Source organism: Tachysurus fulvidraco, chromosome 16 (genome assembly GCF_022655615.1).
Source record: "Tachysurus fulvidraco isolate hzauxx_2018 chromosome 16, HZAU_PFXX_2.0, whole genome shotgun sequence".
NCBI classification, from domain to species: Eukaryota; Metazoa; Chordata; class Actinopteri; order Siluriformes; family Bagridae; genus Tachysurus; species Tachysurus fulvidraco.
This window is the reverse complement of record NC_062533.1, coordinates 16,251,186-16,270,865: the sequence shown is the minus strand read 5'-3', so window position 1 is coordinate 16,270,865 and position 19,680 is coordinate 16,251,186. Positions and strand designations below refer to the sequence as shown.

At 39.3% G+C, this 19,680-nt stretch overlaps 3 protein-coding genes and 1 non-coding gene across 5 annotated transcripts in view; 2 read left to right on the top strand and 2 right to left on the bottom strand.

Moving 5' to 3' along the window:
* igf2r (insulin-like growth factor 2 receptor) overlaps positions 1-4,862 on the bottom strand; it is a 57,625-nt gene extending 52,763 nt beyond the window's left edge. The window contains exons 1-3 of the mRNA XM_027155441.2: positions 4,400-4,862; positions 3,191-3,330; positions 537-655 (exon numbers count right to left, since the gene is read on the bottom strand). Coding sequence (XP_027011242.2) covers positions 537-655; positions 3,191-3,330; positions 4,400-4,506 — 366 coding nt within the window. The 5' untranslated portion in view covers positions 4,507-4,862. The remainder of the gene's footprint in view (positions 1-536; positions 656-3,190; positions 3,331-4,399) is intronic.
* A 26-nt stretch (positions 4,863-4,888) lies between these two features.
* Positions 4,889-4,971, top strand: trnal-cag. Its single transcript has one exon. It is a non-coding gene; the product is annotated as a tRNA-Leu (tRNA).
* Positions 4,972-4,979: 8 nt separating this feature from the next.
* The window catches only part of rfx6 (regulatory factor X, 6), a 32,302-nt gene continuing 17,601 nt past the window's right edge, over positions 4,980-19,680 (top strand). Inside the window, exon 1 of one of the 2 annotated variants that reach the window (XM_047801411.1) lies at positions 4,980-5,131. The gene's annotated coding sequence lies outside the window, so the exon portion shown is untranslated. The remainder of the gene's footprint in view (positions 5,132-19,680) is intronic. The other variant, XM_027155443.2, reaches the window with a different exon arrangement.
* tdrd15 (tudor domain containing 15) lies at positions 5,412-18,757 on the bottom strand. Its single transcript, XM_027155442.2, has 4 exons — positions 18,630-18,757; positions 13,841-13,944; positions 7,284-12,916; positions 5,412-5,875 (listed from the first exon to the last, which is right to left on the bottom strand). Exons 2-4 carry the CDS (start codon positions 13,864-13,866, stop codon positions 5,856-5,858), a joined length of 5,679 nt encoding a protein of 1,892 aa, XP_027011243.2. The 5' UTR covers positions 13,867-13,944; positions 18,630-18,757; the 3' UTR covers positions 5,412-5,855.

Below are 19,680 nucleotides of genomic sequence, written 5' to 3'. Positions count from 1 at the left end.
CAATCAGATACATTGGAGCACCATTAGGATAAAACTGAAATGTACTTCAATATTAGGCCCAAATCTGACCCAATGATGGCGCTAGAGTGTCCACAGCACCGGGCCCTAATATGGTCGACATTTTTCTTGGACCCTCAGAATCCGGTGCGCCGAACACAGAATAGAAGCAGAATTCTTTTGTTTAAATTGCTGACCGAAATCGAGGTGTGCAACGTCTCACCGCATTTCCGTTCACTTCTTCACACCCACTTGTACCTAAATGAGTAATCCGAAAGACGGTTATCTGTGTAATAAATCTGAACTGCGGCGCAGCTGAGAGGCTTGTGACCCACCTCTGGTACCATGTGCGGGAAATAATTCATTTGCTTGCTCGGAGGTTTCGCTTTAAATCAAACTATTCTTCCCTGGGCAGCTGAATGCGTTAGTCAGTTTTACCAGGTGGTAAAAATGAAACACACACAAACACATAACCCCCCACCCCACCCACCCCCGTTGTGTCTGTCTGTATGAGCAGCTTTTGTGTTATTGAACCTTACCATTGTTTTCCCACACTGGAAACTGATGCTGCTTTGCACTTTGCTGCTCTCGCCTCGGCACGTCTGAGTGCTGTTAAAGGTGAGCACTGAGCTGGAGGACGTCAGCAAGGAGATATCGCCTGACCAAAAAGAAAACGTCCTTAAGTCGGTGATACGCAACCAAGAATTCAAATCATCACTTATACAACAACAAACAAACCCCCCCCCCCCCATCTCATCTTTTCTGTCCTCTGTAAAGCAATGAGGACATGAGGACAGTGTGAACTCTACAGAGATGAGACCCTACTCCGGCTTCATGGAGGAGGCTGAGCAAGTAGGAGACAGTTTTAGCCATATAAATGCTGACTCGCTGTGAAGATGGCAGATGAGGGCAAGTAAGAGCAGACCCCCCCCCCCCCACACACACACACACACATCTTTTCAGACTTCATCCATCCAGCCGCACCAAGACGCTGACTAGATTGTGAGTAAAACAGGGCCGTAGTCCTAACGCGATACTGTGCTAATGACATAACTGATGATAAATTAGCCATCAAGTGCAAAACCGATCTGTATGAGAGATGTTTAATATGAGCCATTAGCTCCAACGCAGGCACGCACTCGCGGAAATACGCACACACGCAGAAAGTCAGAAAGAAAGAAAGAAAGAAAGAAAGAAAGAAAGAAAGAAAGAAAGAAAGAAAGAAAGAAAAAGAAAGAAAGCGAAGTAAAGAAAGGCAGCGAAAGAAAAAAAAAGAAAAGAAAGAGAAAAAGAAAGAAAGAAAGAAACAAAGAAAGGTAGCGAAAGAAAGAAACAAAGAAAGAAAGGCAGCGAAAGAAAGAAAGAAAGGCAGCAAAAGAAAGAAAGAAAGAAAGAAAGAAAGAAAGAAAGAAAGAAAGAAAGAAAGAAAGAAAGAAAGAAAGAAAGAAAGAAAAAAAGAAAGAGAGAAAGAAAGAAAGAAAGAAAGAAAGAAAGGCAGCAAAAGAAAAAAAAGCAAGCAAGCAAGAAAGAAAGCAAGCTACATCTACTACTCCACTGTACTACAGTAAAACTGAGACCGTATCTGTGATTTACAGCTTGACTGAGAACCAGAGCTCTGACCTGAACATCAAACACCATACAAAAACAAACATCTGGCAGGAGCGATGATGATCTGGAGGTCTTTTAGAGGTCTATAACGTTCCTGCTCAGGCTCAGAGAGCTCGGGGGTGACGGCGTTAAGTCTGATAGGGGAACATGGCATGAGAACGTGACTCTCTTTAACGTACACCGGCTTGATCCTGATAAAAGGCTTCACTACAGCAGCAGAACTTTCACACAGGAACAACTTCACAGCTCCAGAGCTGAGTCTGAGGAACAGGAAGTGCTCCTGATAAACACACTGCTTCGCCATGACCGTGACCTACTTACTGTTAAACTAACAACAGCACAGTGATCCCATCAACACTGAGACACACACACCCACACCCACACACACACCATACAGAGATCAGCTGACTCTGAATGAGGATAATTAAAACACACCTTAGTTTCAAAGCTCTAAAGGACACCGTTATGATCCGACTTCACGTTAAGGCTAAAGACGGTGAAAAAGCCCAAACGGCACACAGAGTTACATCAGATAATGACTTCATCTTTTAGGCCTGATGATGAAGTAATTACATTCTCACTTGATGATCAAGGACATTCTTCCCAGATGAGTCTATTCACAGTTGTATAAATTATGTCACTATACACTAGACTTTATGACATATTTGAATTATTATAACAAACCAACCAGAAGAAGCTCATGCGTGTATAAAGTTCCACATTTCGTGTGAGAACAAAAACAAACAATTCGATGCAGGAAGTGAATCGAACTCTCTTTCACACTTTAACCCTTCACTTCTTTCTTTCACATTACATACACCATCTTTTACACGTCAAGTTCCTTCTTCTTTCACCCTTCCTGTACTATTGATTTTACTTTCATGCATGTGTTGAGCCAGGTTCGATTCACTTTCTGCTGCTGAGTTGATTCAGAGTCGACTGACGTTCACACCGCAGTAGACGTCGCTACCTAATTTAATTTGAAACAAATACCAATTTGTCTTCATCTATTTTTTATGTTGTAGCTGTCTTTATACACGACGGCCTGATTCAGCAGGTCACATCTATGTAAATAACGCATGGCCTGTTTGATGCATTTCCTGCAGCCGAATCGATTTCGATTTGACTCGTTTCCTAACAGTAATAATGCTCACTAACAAATGTATTTTACTGAATACATTGTCTTTCTTTCTCTCGTTTTATTTTAGCTGCTTTACATCTATGTATATAAAAACACATGACACATTTGATTAAATTTCTGCACCTGATTCAGAGTCGACTCACTTTCTTACTGCAAGTCTTGAGTTTATTTTGCCATGTGAGTCACTTTTATTTTATTTGTCTAAACACGGTGAGATCCCATCTACATTAAAAAAAAACCCACACCAAAATATTTGCCATGTTTGATAAATTCCTGAAGATGAGTCGATTCAGAGTCGACTCACTTTCCCACCTCAACCGAGTTTACTGAGAACACAAACAAACTATTCCACTCTGCGGTGTGGTCTGATTTTGTTGTATTTTTCCTCCAAAGCATCATAGACGTCACCTTTCATGTAGCTTTCTTGAGAAACTTCCAACTTACCCACTGACTGGCTCTTTCCGCTGGTTAGATTTTTGGCACAAACAGCAGCGTTCGGTCCGCAGGCCGTGTCCGGAGAAGAAGAACAAAGCTTCAGGGTGTATTTTACATTGCTGTCCTGGTCCACAGTCTCCCAATTATAACTATGCAAATAACAATAATAAAAAAAAGGTATACATGTTTTAATTTTACATAACAAAACAATAATCGGTAGCATTTACAACATATAAGCTACTAATGGTGCAAAAGTTTTCGTCCCCTCCATTCTGAATGGAGGATTTGATTGATGAGTTTTAAAAGGTAACTTGAAAAAGAAAAGGGGGGAGGAGGAAGGGGAGGACATTGTTTTACTGTAGTATATAAGTTAAGATAAAAAAGGGGGCCTGTCACTGTCACTGATTGGCTGATGCTGCAGTCTGAGCTGGAAAGAAAATCAGTCCAAGCGTAATTCTTTTATATATATATATATATATATGAATTCATTCAGAGTCGACTCACTTCAAGAGAGCTCTACATAAAATCTTGAGTTTATTTTGGCAGGTTTGTCACTTTTATTTAATTTGTCTTTAAACACAGTGAGATCCTATCTACATAAAAAAAAACAAAAAAAAAAAACACACCCCTAAAATAAATGCCATGTTTGTTAAATTCCTGCAAACGAGTCGGTTCAGAGTCGACTCACATTCTCACTGCAAGAAATCTTGAATTTATTTTGCCATGTTCGTCATTTTTATTGTATTTGTCTTTAAACACAGTGAGATCCCATCTACATTAAAAAAAAACACCTCCCCCCAAATAAATGCCATGTTTGTTAAATTCCTGCAAATTAATCGGTTCAGAGTCGACTCACTTTACTACTGCAACAGAGTTTACAGATAATAGGATGTGGATTAAAAAAAATAATAAAAAAAACCCTTTTAATGCTTGAAAGGGCTGATTTATTCCAGCTGCCTTGATTGTACATGTAGTGTGTAGAAGTAAACATGAAATATTGTTAACCATAAACATCTAAAGTGTTAGCTGTGTCTATAAACCACGTGTGGTGACATTAACCGATTGCTTTTACATTACATCTATATACATATATATATATTTATTATAAATAAATAAACAGTGAGTGACAGGAAGAAAACATTTTAACCTCTTAACAGTGTACAGCTTTCAGTGCTAACACCTGCTAGCATGCTAATCTGCTAACAGCTCTTGGGTTACCTGCACAGATCCTGGTACCAGGAGCTGGAGCTCTGTGTCCCAAACAAACCCCACTGCAGTGTGGAGAGAAGCAGCAGCAGGAGGGTCTGGTGACCTCCAGCACTCATACTGAATCCGGTACTGTTCCCGAGAATAAAACTCTTTAATACGCGCTCTCCGACATGATACAGCACTGTAACTGTCTGTGTCTGTGTGTGTGTGTGTGTGACTAGCCGGACCAGGAACTGCCTATGCTAACAGTGAGAGTCACATGACGAGCAGACACGTGACTCATGTTTCCCCATTTGATTTTTCCTAATCTTTTTTCCTTTATCCTTTCTTTCTTATGGTCACAGACAACTTAAAACCATCCGTATCAAAAAAAAAATAACGAAAACATTCTAATTCACTAGTATCGTTCTATTTAAAATTCGATTTCCGATTTCCAAATTCCGTTTAGAATTTGTTATTAATTGTTTAAGTATAAGTAGTGTGTTGTACATACGTCATGTCAGGATGGCCGAGCGGTCTAAGGCGCTGCGTTCAGGTCGCAGTCTCCCCTGGAGGCGTGGGTTCGAATCCCACTTCTGACAATAACTTTATGCCAGTTCACCGTACAGTAGAATTAGAAACAGAATCAGCTTTATTGCCAGGCATGTTTACACATTCGAGAAATTTGTTTTAGTGGCATAATCTCCACAGTGTAACAGGATGTCATATGCAGTATAGAAGAAATTGTGTACACATTTACAGGTAATCTCTATGTAGGTTATTCTCACTTTCCCCTTCTTTTAATCATTTATACTATTTTAATGTGATTTAATGCAATTATTTCTATTTATCTACTTTCTGCATTTTCCCTTTTATTTTTAGTCAGTCTCCTATCTTTCTGGTGTCCTTTTCTCTTTCTGGTTTCATCTTTCCTTTTTTCCTGTTTCTGGAGTTTTGTTGACTGGATTTTTTTATCATGTGTATTAATTTAAACAATTAACAATCGATCCATCGAACCAATTGATAGGACATTTCTCCGACATTTTCTGCTTGTGCTTTATTCCAAGGACAAACATCAACATTATTTTACATTATATTAATCTAAACTTGTTCATAAACAGGCATAATAAAGTTTTTTTTTGTTTGTCAGTTTAAAGAACAATAGTGTAATAATCTTCTGAACTCCTGAAGACAATAATTCAAAATAAAGGGGAGTTAAGAACAATAACCATAAAAAATATAAGAAAAAATTTAAGAACACAAATGAAAATATTCATTACAATCAATAAGAACAATCGCATACTTGTTTTCTATTAAACAGCCAAGAAAATGTAAAAAAAATAAAAAAATATTTTAGCCAAATTAAAAATAACACAACCAGTATGTTCACATTCACCAGATATTTTGGATTAGATTCTTAATCAAAATAAACAAGCAATAAAATGTCCAAACATTTTCTCAGCATAAACATCACATGGAATCCGCTTCACTGCAGTCTGCAAACCCCTGTGGAGTAAATGTTTTGGACATAATTAAAATCATAGGTATACATTGTGCTGGTATATTATATAATATAATTAGTATATTGTACATTTCTTAGCTTTTAAAGGAGGAGTCTCCAGTATCAATGATCTTTAAGAATCAGAGGTTAAGATGTAGCTTTACATTTTCTAACACAGGTACGTTTTCAGAAAAGATGACATGTTTGAGGAGGGGGAAAATATTGGCTAGAGAGGAATCAAAAGCTTACAGCTGCTCAAATCTAAGTGACAACACAAACCTTTGCAGTTTCTATCAAAAATATATCCTCAGGCCAGTTGACTGGGTCACAGACTAATAATAATAATAATAATAATAATAATAATAATAATAATAATAATAATTAGTTAATAAGTTTCATTATTGCCTGCCTGAGTTATTACAATTACAATCCAATAGAAATGTTTGGCATTAGTGGTAAAGGCATTAGTCTTCGTTTGAAGGCCGCGAGTTTTAATGCATGCCTTCCTTACTTCTTGATAGACATAGGGAACATGGAAGTTGCTTTGCCCATGATAGCCTACAGGTTGTTCAACAGACCTTGCAACTATTACTAAATATATATACAATTGATAAATGCCAAAAACAGCAGTGCCCTCCTAGATTAAGATAACAATGACATCCCAGTTTGAACCATGCACCCTTCAAACACTTGCTTGATGGTACTCTCAGATTTTAACATAATGAACTAGCATGAGGATATGATTTTTAACAGAAATCTCTAAGACACTAGATATGAACATCTAAGTTATGCAAATAAACCAATTGTGCAAACACTTCCACATTATTCTTCACACCCTGTCCATTTTTCAGGTTTAAGTTTTATATTTGCAATGGCAGTATTTTACGGTTGGTGTCTGTAAGGGGACTCGAAGATAAATAAGCATCACCGTTGTGACGTTCACCAGATATGTAAGAGCTGGAGAAAGGCTTCAAACTGTGTGCTTCATCCTAAACTGCCCAATACTACAGAACTAGGTAAATATATATTTACAGAAACAAACCCCCAAGCAAATATGGTAACGGTGTGTCAGCACTTGAGATTTACCACACATTCAGCAATAAATGTCAGGCTGTCAAAAATAAGTAAAAATTGAGACAAATGGTCATTGAAAAGCCTTCACACAGTTCAACAGCAAACTTGTGCTTGAATGGTTGTGGTAGTGGTGGTGTGTAAATTAAGCCGAAGGTAAAGCCTCTTGGATTCTGAGGGAAAAGTAGATGCTTTCCAGAGGTAAATTTATATTATCCAAAAGCTAATCTTATCCATAATGATGTTAAGCACTCAATGCTCAGTATATGCCCAATGTAAATAATCCACACTTATAATATAATATATAATATAATATAATATAATATACAAGAAGATACTTACAGTGACGTAACCTACACATTTTCTGTGCTGATCCATGTTTGTCAGAGTCTTCGCTGAAGAGGTCTTCAGTCTCTTTTTCTGGACTACAGTTTACAGAAACTTCTTTCAAATAAATCGGTGGCACTCTCTCCATCTCTGATTGTGTTTCTTCATGCTGGGCAGATATAGCTTTGTAGACTTCCTCTCCAAATTCGACCTTGGATTCCCTTTTATGGCCTAGAGCTTGCTGAAACCGTATTCCAAGCACAGGATCTATGTATTGAGCATGACCAGCATCAACCAACTCTTTGGCAATGTTTCTGTTAGACGAGGTGACATCAACCGCCCACTGTGCCTCAGAAACACAATCTTTGAAATGTATCTTAAGATTCTTTTGATACATGCACTGTTGGAAAAACATAGCAGCATGGTCAGACCACTGCAGCCCATCAGCTGGCTTAATTCCTCTTAAAAAGCAAGAATACGCGATCTTCGGAAATGCAGCAAGCCCTACAGGAAGCACTTTAAGTTTGCAGACATCTTGGCATGCCAAATGTACACAGTACCCATAATCAACGAGAATAACGGTTATTGTCCTGTCATCACATTGTATTATCTCTGCTCGACACCATTTTTTCTCTGGAGACTTTACCAGACAGCTGGTACCAGAAATCAGATGAGCCTCTGGCAAAGGAGCCAAGTCCTCTGGTAGATCATCAAGGACGTTTGATACAGCATTCATGATTAGAAGTAGGTCCTCAAGTACAATGTAAAACTCAACAGGTGTGGTGACTGATGCTGCAAATCCTGAGTATTCATGATCCATTTTAATAGGTGCAAGAAACAGGCGTCGGATCTCATCTTTGTCCATCGTCTTCTCTGGTGGAATGACCGTGCTTGCAGGGCACTCATGTTCTGAAGCTGGCTGATGTTCAGCAGACTGACATTTCGTTACACCGATATCTTTTCCATCAACTTCTACTCTCTCTGACAGTTCAACAGAGGTTTTAAGACTATTTGAATCAGTCCAACTACAGGAATTGTTAGATATATTCGAAAGTTTGTTTGTTTTAACACTGTTGTGTGTTTCAGTCTTCTGTGGCAAATCACTGTGACATACATCTTGTTTTTCACCAGGTTTACATTTGTAGGAGCTAGGTTTTTGACTTGTACTTAATTTATGCATGTAGCCTTTAGCTCTTGTGGCCTGCACGTTTTCCAAAGTTTTCTTTTGAACCACTATACTCTCTATGGTTCTAGGTTTAAGTGCATTGGTGCCGTTTTTGATGCTTTCTGGTTCTGCTTCAGCAGTCTTTTCACACGTACTTGTAAAAGAAGCGTCATCTTCATGCACTGCTGCATACACCCTTTGCTCGGCTTGGTCTGAATCTGGAAGGTTTTCTTCCGTTCCTTTAGAAGGATCAGATTTTCTCAACTCATTCAAAGGATCAAGTCCCTGAATATTCACTTCCCACACACAGCCAAGATTCTGTACAAACTCTACCATCAGAGGTTTGTCATGTGTGTCACTGAGTAAAGCCTTAAAATCCTCTAAAATGTTTGGTTTCGAAAGTTTGCAGGCAGTGCTTAATCTCGCCTGAGACAGAAACTTGCTTGCTAATGAGTGAATTTTCTTCTTGTCAACAATTGCTGTATTTCCATAGTCAACAAATTCAACTTTTATAAAACCACCGATTCCTACACCTTTGACAGCAGCTCGATATAAAGCCAAATCTTTGTCGTACCTAGCAGCAATCAGATCCCCTATTTTTACATTTGAGGTAACACTCTGCAAGCTCTCTGTGAAAGGGCTGCTGTTTAGTTCCTCTCTTACTTTAAGGATGGTTTGTTCATCCTTCTCCATTTGGACAAAGAAGCTTTCAACACTTTCACAGTGAGAAATGAACCCTATGCAACTGAATCCTGGTGCAATTTTGATGGCTGGTAGATCACTAATCTTTGGCAGCACTTTAGAGGACTTTACTTTAGAAGTGCTCGAAATGGTGCACTTTTCTTTCTGCAGTTCCTTTCTGGGTTTTAGACTGTGATTTTTTTTGCCATAGCCTTTTCCTACAGAACTACTATTTAGACTGTGAGATTTTTGTGGAGATTTAATTTTGACTGACTTCTGTTGATGAGACTGCTGTACGATTTTGATGTAGCCTAGTGTCCAATGTGATTTGACCCCAGATTCCACATGAGGTCTCCGCCTGGTCTTGAATTCATTGGCCACAAAGGATACAGTCTCCGCTTTTTTAACACAATCCCTGATAGGATTTCTGACAGATTGCTCATTTTTGCCATGAATTGCAAAAAGTTCTCGCACTTTCTCATTAATATGAAAGTCACCATCAAACAGGTCACAAATGAAATCTCCACTGCAGTTTGTTGCAACAAACTTTGCTCGAAGTACCTTGTTGAGAATGGCCTTCTTAAGCCATGTATTAACTTCAGGCAAATTTTCCTCCTCAGAAATATTTAAAAGACTACACCTTAAAGCTTGCACAGGTGTCAAAAGCAAATCAGCTGCCTTTATGGGGATGGGTAGTACATCCTTTTTTTCAGCAACCTGCTTGCCTCCATAATCTACAAAGAATACATTGAAGTGTAGACTGGAATGAGCAGGCCAAACATATGATCTGTACCACATGCCATCTTCAAAGTATTTGGCCAAGCAAACACTGCCAGTTTCACCGGAATGCCTCTGACTCATTAACTCTTTACTTTCCTTCACAGACCTGTCCATGAGCTGCTCAATAATTTCAGTATTTCTCTCCAGCTGGAGATAGATTTCCCAAGGACTAACAACATGAGTAGGGAACACCAACTCTTCACTTCCAATCTTAATGTCAAAAGAAGAATAAACAAAAGAGCATGGATAGACAGAAGGATGTAGCTTGGTTGGATGCTGTATTTCCTTGGCAACACCCTTCCCTATGAGATACGTAGAGGCTTGTTGAAGAGGTGTGTACAAGTCAACCACATTGCAAAGGCCTTTATTTGCCACAGAGACCTGGGAGTAGATTTTGCATCTTAGATCACAATTTCCAGAAGTAAAATCCTTTAACGAATTGTTTGCTTCGTCAGACCACACATCTCCTCCAATTGGGTCAGTCAAGTTGTACAAACTACATCTGAATGCTTGTTTTTCAAGCTCAAGGAACTCTGGATTTAGAGCTCGAAGTTGCTGCAGATTTTCTTGCACAACCATACCATAGTCAACTAGAATCACCTTAAGGTTTAGACCTGCTCCTCCAAGAATGGACCCTCTGTACCACTTATTGTCCTGTTGAAACTGGACAGCACAACATTCACTGTAGGGCTGCAACACAGAGGTATTTGTCTGGTAAAACCTTTGTAGTCTTTGCATTAATTTGTCCAAGTTGTTTTTGTATTTCATGTTCTGGCACCAAAATTCTGAAGGGGAAATGACATGTGAACACTGGACACTAATCACAGTTCCTGGATTAAAGTTATAGCCTTTGAAATTTTCAACAGCACTGCATTTCTGTGTCTCAGTTTGGACTTGATTTTCCATGGCTATCACTTGCCTCATCGCCTTGCTAGGGTGTTCCTGTGGTGTTGGTTTACAATAATTCTCAGCAAACGGTCTTCTTCTTGCAAAGGTCTTGCCTGTTTTGTTCTTTTTATCTACAGCTGTAGCAGGAGTTTTTATTGCACGATATGTCCAGGTTTCTGCCATATTTGCGCTTGTCAAAAGTGTTGCAATACTTTCACTTTTCTCACACCTTTTCTTGTACATATCCACAACAAACACATCGCCCCTTCTGTAAAGTACGTGAACAAGGAGTGCTTCCTCAAAGGTGGTTTTCCTGAAGAAGTCTGTTGCTGCAGATGTCCAGACATCTTCCACTGGAATAACATGAGCTAAGGAACAATTGAGAGCAAACATTGGCTCCACAGTCAATTCAGTGGGAATTTTTTTAATTAACATGCTTGGCACCTTTTCTGTGTTTCCAAAGTCAATGAAAAACACCTCTGCGCCATATTCAAGAATATCCAACACACGAGCTCTGTAGTAATGCATGTCTTTTTCATACATGGCACAACAAAGCTGACCAGGCACTGGGTTCGGAAGGATTTCCTCATTCAGTTGTAAGCTACTAAACCGTTCGGACAGTTTATTCATCATGGCCTCAAATCGATCGTTGGACTTTGCTCTTCTTATCCAGAAATCATGAGGATTTCGAACATGTTCAACGTAACCCTCAAAAACAGAGCTATTTTTTATGTCTTTAAAAGCCATAAGATTCTTTGAGATTTCCACCTTTGTTGTCTCATTTGGAATGTAATTCAATGGGTGAACATTAGCAAGAATACTACTGCTTGCCATTTTAGGGAACTCTTTACATTCTACAGTTTTAATAGGGGCATGTTTAACAACGTTGCTAAGTGTGACTGAACAGGTATTCTTTTCCTTTTTTAATCCATCGATTGTAATCACAAGCTCCTTACCCCGTAACCCTTTTCTCAGAAGTACTAGTTGCTGGTTTACTGTGGCTTTGTCTTTGTCAGCCAAACAAGAAAGAGAACACCGGAAAGCCATGACTGGACTCAGAAGAAAATCTGAAGGCAACTGAAAGATGTTTTCAACATTTACAGATTCACAATACCCATAGTCAACAAATACTACTCTAACCTGGGAGTTAACAGGGAGGCACTGCACTAAACCTCTGTGCCACTTCTCATCTTTGCCTTTGACGGCACAAAGTAAGCCCATATTTTCACCTGACCTGTCTCTTAAGTCACCGTTCCTCGACTTACAAACAAGTGCCAATTTTTCTGACATCTCTTTAAGGTCCTTTGCAGCAGAGGACAACTGGCAGTAAAACAACCAAGGGTTTACAGCAGCAGATATTCTAACGCTTTCCTCCTGTCCAACAACTAACTTGGAGCTACCAAGCGAAAGAATATTTTCGTAGGCACATAAATTAGAAGATTTAAAAAAAATCTCTTGTGCAATTTTCTTTTCGATGAGCAAATCAAGGACAGACTCACAGCTTTGTTGAATTGGTATTTCTATCTCCAGATCCACCAGCAGCAGAAACGTGTCTGTATCCACATGTCTGCCTAATCTCAATCTTAATAAATCTTTGGTTATTTCTGGCACTTCCAGAATAAGACGCTTGTATGGCAGAAGACCATGGTTATATCCTTTGATATGTTTGCCTAACATGGAAGAAAAATATTTCTCTGATGGTTGGTCCCAGCGTTCCTGAAACGGCAGCACATTAGCAATGTAGCCACAGACAATCTTTGGTGGTAGCATGAGTAAAGAATCCGAAATTGCAGACAAATGGCTGGGACCAACGGTAATAATATTTCCATGATCCAGTAGGAAGACATTAAAAAATTCTCCTGATTTGTTCTGAAGTCTTCCTCTGTACCAGCGAATAGAAGGTGGAAGACTACAATCTTCCACCAAGCACACGTCTCCAACTTCTGGAGATACGGTTGTTTTGGAGACATTCTGAATTTCTGCTTGGAGTATGTTGTAGTCCAATTCACAGATTGTAGGATCTTCACCTTGAAAGTAGACCAACGTATTGTCAGGATTACATTCTGTGTGTGTTAATTTTAGGTCCACTGGTGAAAGGGCACATTGAGCGGGACGCTTTGAATCCTTCCTTAATCTAAAAAAAAAAAAGTAATTAAGTGCTTAAATAAACAGCAAGCCATATGCATTTTCATAATGATCAATGTAAAAAGCATGGCTTTTAAAACAAAAAAAAAAGTTAACACTATTGTGTTAAGAGCTATGGAAAATTATACACCCCTGTATTTTAGTAGAAGGTTAATAATATGCTATTCACAGTACACAGTATTACTTATTAAAGGCAGGGTCTCCGATTTTTGAAAGCCAATGTTGACATAAAATCACCAAAAACAAACACGCCCCTAACCCAAATGGGTCCCACCCCTGTATTGATAGCTCCACCCACACATACACAACCCAGGCAACTAATGGAAAGAAATGTGTCTTTATCATAACTGAAGGGAAGAACAAAATGATTGCAGATATATAAACAAGCAAAAATCGGGAAGGAAAAAAGCGCCTTGGCGTTAGCCGCATATTCACAGATTGGAGTTTCCCAGTCAGTAACTCCTGAGCTAAACGCTGTTACTACACAAAACATGGTTGTAGCTGCCTCTCTACATTACTACGATAGAAAAGAGGTGTTATTTGTGCTGTAACAGCGTTTAGCTCAGGAGTTATTGACTCAGGAAACTCCAATCTGTGAATATGTGGCCAACTTCCTGCTCCTTCAGTTCTCTCCAGCGCTTCTTGCCTTATCGTAAGTCTTTCTTCGCTTTCTTTCTTTGTATTTTATCCTCCGTGTCAATGTTAAACCCGCTTTCTGCTAATGTCACACATGGGCACTGAACACTCTCTCCGGCCATATTGACAAGACCCACCCATTTCTGCTCATTGGCTAAACGTTTGTTTTGTTTTTTGTTTATTTTATGGCCCGACTTTTCTGAAGCATTTCTCAATACTCGAAGACCCTACCTTTAAGTGTAGAGTTGATCATTACAAAATAACAAAATATACTCACATAACATGATCTTCAAAAGTGTCCATATTTATTTCGTAGCAAAGGATTACTCGCAATGCTGCTGATAGTATTGCAGTGGGATTTAGCCCTCACTTCATCTTTACCTAAAGAGCATAATGCAGTAGCACTTTAATACATGAGTCTGTCCAGCTTTCTCACCTCTCTGTATATTATGTTCGAACAGACCAGCTTCTATTGTTGTAGGCATTAACAACAAAACCTGTACAATATCCCTTATGCATGAGATTTTTTGAAAATTTATTTCTTTTATTGAATGAAAAAATGAAAAAAGTGTCACATTTCTAGATATTAAAAAAAAACAAAGACAAGATTTAATTCAAAATTAATTCAAGATGTCGAAAGAACATTAATAGTACTGGTGGGGCGATGCACAACAAGCATCATAATGTGTGTGTAAGTTTTAAAAACTATTTACAAATTAATTTATTAATAAAAAGGATAGATGTTAGAGATATATAGAATTTAAACTAAATATTTTTAAATTAATTAGCTGGAAAAAATGGTTAAGAGCACCACAGAGGAATTACTGGAACTCAGACGGGGCACACCCACCATGTCAATCCCTTGCCTCAATCCCGGCCATGGCGTTCAAGCTCAGACGGCTCACTAACCTCAGCGTCATGTTCTAAGACATATTTGAGCGTACCGCAGACCAGTGGGACTGGATCGACCTCTTGGCTCCACTACTCAACGAAGACGCTCAACTAGCATATTATGCACTTGACCCTGAGGCCAACGAAGACTACGAGATAATAAAAAAACAAGAGATCCTTGTCCGCTGTCGTTGGCCTCCCATGAATGGCGGTATGATCTGACTAGCAACCCTGATCGCAGATGGACAAACTACTGCGCATCATCAGGCGATGGCTACAGTACGATCAGTACCATCAAGTAGGTCGCGGAGAAGGTGGCCATGGACCGGTTCCTGCGACTGCTGCAGAAGAGCGAAAGGTAGGAAAGGTACAGAGAACTCCAAAGACTTCTTGAACATCCAGAAATGCACCATGGCCACCCTGGAGATACACCGGGAGGCATGAAGAGACTTCCGGCCCAGCCCCCACTGCCTCCAGTTCCAACAAAAACAGGAGCCCGAGCTGGTAGGGAAGATGAGGAAACTTGAGAACCGCCCCGCCCTTGGAACGGTCGATGAGACTACGCACACTGAGCCGAAACTCCCCCGCCTCAAGATAGAGGTATAGGGCAGGTCCGGACTCCTGAATTCAGGAACCACGATCACACTGGCTCAGCCAGCCATACTCCCCTACTCAGTAAAGTCAGAAGAGACTCTTGCAGTCTTGTGTATCCATGGCGATGCCCACTCAATCCCAACCGCACAGGTGAAGATCCAAAGCCAGGCAGGGAAGTGGCCACTCTTCATTGGCGTTATTCCAGACCTCCCCACTGCGAGACCGGTACATGGGGCCGGGCATGAACACGGAGGTCCTAGGCTTATTACTATACTAGCCGCATTCCAGTAAAACTCCCCGCCAGAAGTCAGCGCCGCCCCCTCGTTCCCCTTCCTATCATCAGAGTCCCATTCCAGGGGATTGGCATGGATCTCAAAGGGCCGCTACCAAAGTCAGCCCAGGGTCACAAGTACATCCTGGTGATTATAGACTATGGCACCCTATACCCCAAGCCATCTCGCAAAATCATTGGCAGGGAGCCCCACACACTCTTCAGCAGAGTCAAAATCCCAAAGGACGTCCTCAGAAATTAAGGTACACCATTCATTTTAAGCTAATGGTGGATCTGTGTCGGCTTTTACCGATCAAGCACCTGAGGATGTCCGTTTACCACCCCCATACTGATGGGCTTGTGGAGAGCTTGAACCAGACCCTGAAGGGAATGCTGCAGAAGGAAGCGCCAAGGAAGGACAAAACTGGTACCTCCTTCTTCCTTATTTCTTCTTCGCCATCTGGGAAATGCTGCAGGCATCCACCAGCTTCACCCCTTTTAAACTCCTGTTTGGACGGTGCCCTCGAAGCCTATTGGACATGGCCTAGGAAGCACGGGAGGAGCAGCATTTCCCGTTACACTTCATCATTGATTTCGTCCATGACAAGCATGCACGAATCGACAGCATCAAGCCCACCCTGAAGGAGCACCTGGAAGAAGCACAGCGTGCACAGCAGACGCACAATCACCACCCAGAGAAATCCACCCTGGGGGCCAGGTAATGCTGCTTGTCCCTCATGCAACCTGCAAGGTCCTGCCAAAGTAAATTTTCAGTTGCAAAACCAGCTAAGCGTGCAGACACTCAGCTGTATGATATCCTTTTTTTTTTTTTAAATGGATTTCTCCTCAAGCTGTAGTGTCTGTGTTTGCTTTTCTCTACACAGATCCACAAGCGTGTGCCCTGGTAAGAAGAGGAGACGATTTCACACCAGCTCAACAGCAAGACCTCACTACGCTGCAGTGGAACAAGAAACCCTGGCGATCACGTGGGACTACCTGGCAGGGCAGCGCTTCACCCTCATTACGGACAACACACCCCTGCTATGTATGAGCAAGGCGAAGGGCACCAACGACAGAATAATTCAGTGCTTCCTCTTACTGCAGGTTTCTCATACCTCTCTAGATGCTATGCCCTTTGGGGATGACTAGAGCCAGGTGAGGCGCTGTGTCAGTGGCACCACCGCAAGTTCACAAGTTTTCTTCACCCTCAGAAAACGGAAAAAAATCTGCAAAGCAGCACCTCGGCCAGCGGTGCACAATTCTCTCTGAGCACAATTTCTCAACCCTCAGCACTATGGTCAACTCCTGCTAAATAGGCTTGGAACCAAGACCCCTGTACCCACTCTAAAAAGCAAGTTTGTTCTCTTTTGCTCACCACATTCTCACTTCTTTGCTACACCAATTTCACCTGCACCCAAGAAAAATAAACTGTACGATTTGTTTAGCCTTACTCCCGTCTCTGTGCCTGTCTTCCATGTCCCAATAGCCAGAGTGCCCTGCAGTATTTACTTCTTATAATAATAATAATAATAATTATTATTATTATTATTATTATTATCATCATCACATCAGATCAAGCTTCATGTACAAAACCACATGCCTGCAAATTATGATCCACTGATGTCAGTGAGTGGTGTGTCTCTTTTCCTCTTTCACTTCAGGGCCCATATACATAACGATTTTAAGAATGAACTCAGAGAGCTCCTAATTTATCTGGAACATTTAACTATGAATCTTATCTTCAGAGTGATTCAGGACCAATCACAGAGTGACTCTGAACAAGGACAATGCAACAACTTTTATCTTAGAGAGGAGGCGGGTCTTAACCTGTTACTAGGTGACACATTCTATTGAAGACTGTGATTGGTTTTCCAATAAAAAAGAAACTTTTTAAAATCTGGTCTATTATAAGCATTGGCTTTGTCTCAATCTTAAAGGTAGGGTGCACGTTGTTTGAGAAATGCTTCAGAAAGCTGAGTCGGGCTGACAAACAACAAACATGTAGCCAATGAGCAGAAAGGGGTGTGTATTTTCAATATTTCAGTGCGCATGTATGACATTAGCCGAAAGCGATTGAAACATTGACATTGCGGATAAAAACGAAAAGCAAAAAAAGGCTTACAATAAGGAAAGAAGGAAGACCTGTGTTAATATAGGATCAGCTTTCCAGCGCTGGAGAGAACCGAATTGTTCTTCCCTTCAGCTATGATAAAGACAAATTTCTTTCCATTAGTTGCCTGGGTTGCGTAAGTATATGTGGGCGGGGCTAGCAATACAGGGGTGGGACCCATTTGGGTTAAGGGCGTGTTTGTTTTGGTGATTTCAAATGTCAACATTGGATTTCAAACATCGTACACTCCACCTTTAAGCTATTTGAGGTTATATCATGTAGGGATTTCATTCGTGATCAATCATATTAGAGATGTGCTAAGATCTGTATGTTATAAATGTAATAATTGAAGTAATGTCATACAGACAAATTCTATCATTTCTTCTCCCTCTTCACATTTCGGCAATTTTCTCATCTGCTAAAGAAACTCAAGTAAATGGATCTTCACTAATAGGACCTTCTCTTCATTTTAATAGGAATAGCCCACCTTTCTAAGAACTTTGTAATTAGGAGGAACTATTTACACCGAGAATGTTCATGTATACGGGCCCTGGAATACAGCCTGGGGATAAACAATTAAAATATATTATTTAAGCCATCATTTAATTCACTTTACTGAACATTTGGCTTTTCAAACAGAATAGCAGAATACTAAAAATAACAAATACAACAAAAACAACAAAGAAATCTTTAGCTATTCCAGTGTTATGGACGTGACAAGAATTGTATAACTTCTGCAGAAGCACAAATAAACGTCAACACAGATACCTCATGACATAAATAAATAAATAAATAAATAAATAAATAAATAAATAGCTTGTCTAGCTTTGCCTCAAGTTTTAACTATATTGAGAAAAATATACATAACGTTAAGAGAATGTAACATTTAATATGGTTATCAAAAATGTCGACTGAAGATTAAATCTAATGGAATTCATTTCATTTCAGTGTCTTAAAGAGAGAAGAGAAAATTAGCAAGAGATGCTAACTTCAAAAAAAACAAACGGTCATGTCTCGCGCACAAACAAACACTGTCTCGATGGCTTGCTAGCCAAACTAGCCAATTTATGTCGGAATGGAGCTCTTTTAGCTACTTTCTTTGATTTTAACACGGACACATCGATAAAAATACACAACACATTCCGGGAAACATCCCGGTTTTAGTGTAAAATATTAAATATAGTAAATTTTTTATTTTACCTCAGAACAGCCACACGTCGACAGGCACGTGCTTGATTTTTACCTTAGTGCAGTGGATTTACCGAGAAACCGCTGACGCAATAATTGCTGCGTTCAAGTTCCCGAAAGATTGCTGTTAAACGTGATAAATCAACCATTTTGTAGTTAAAAATCACTATTAATTAAAAAATTATCTAATGCTTGAAGGTTTCTATGCCTGCGTAGATTTGTTTATATGAAAATTCCTATATTGCAAGAAGAAAGAAAAACTATTAATTTATGTAGTTTTTGAAATAAAAATATCTAATATCTAAAATATTTATATTAATAAATTAATATAATATTTTATTGAATTTAGTTTGCTCTAATGTGGCTCCAAATCACAAAAAAGTGATTACAGGTGTAAATCATCTCTCTCTCTCTCTCTCTCTCTCTCTCTCTCTCTCTCTATATATATATATATATATATATATATATATATATATATATATATATATATATATATATATATATACGTATATATATATATATATATACGTATATATATATATACGTATATATATATATATACGTATATATATATATATATATATATATATATATATATATATATATATATATATGTTTCATTATATATATATATATATATATAATGTTTCATATTATATAGACACATTTTTTTTGTTTTTTAATTCAGAAAATCTGTGTCACATATGAAGATCACAACTTAAATGAGTTTCCTCAAGTGTACAGATTTATATAAAGTTTATTCTCAAATTTATCAATTACTGTAAATCATGAATAAATGAATAAATAAATGTAGTTGGGTTTAATAGGATATATTTTCATACATTTATGGCATGCGGAGGAGTACACCATTCCTTTACAGTTATATGAATACACACACGCATATATTTACATTTACGGCATTTAGAAGACACCATTATCCCTTAGAGTGACTTACAACTGAGCAACTGATGGTTAAGGGCCTTGCTCAGGGGCCCAGCAGTGGCAGCTTGGTGGACCTGATGTTCGAACACCTGACCTTCTGATCAGTAGCCCAACACCTTAA

Excerpts from the sequence above, each read along its gene's own strand:
- tdrd15 (XM_027155442.2), bottom strand. The coding sequence starts at position 13,866 with ATGGACACTTTTGAAGATCATGTTAT. Across the intron at positions 12,917-13,840 it reads ACTTTTGAAGATCATGTTAT|ATTAAGGAAGGATTCAAAGC; the intron begins GTGAGTATATTT and ends TTTTTTTTTTAG. Across the intron at positions 5,876-7,283 it reads AATGTGTAGGTTACGTCACT|GGGTTTGCAGACTGCAGTGA; the intron begins GTAAGTATCTTC and ends TTTACTCCACAG.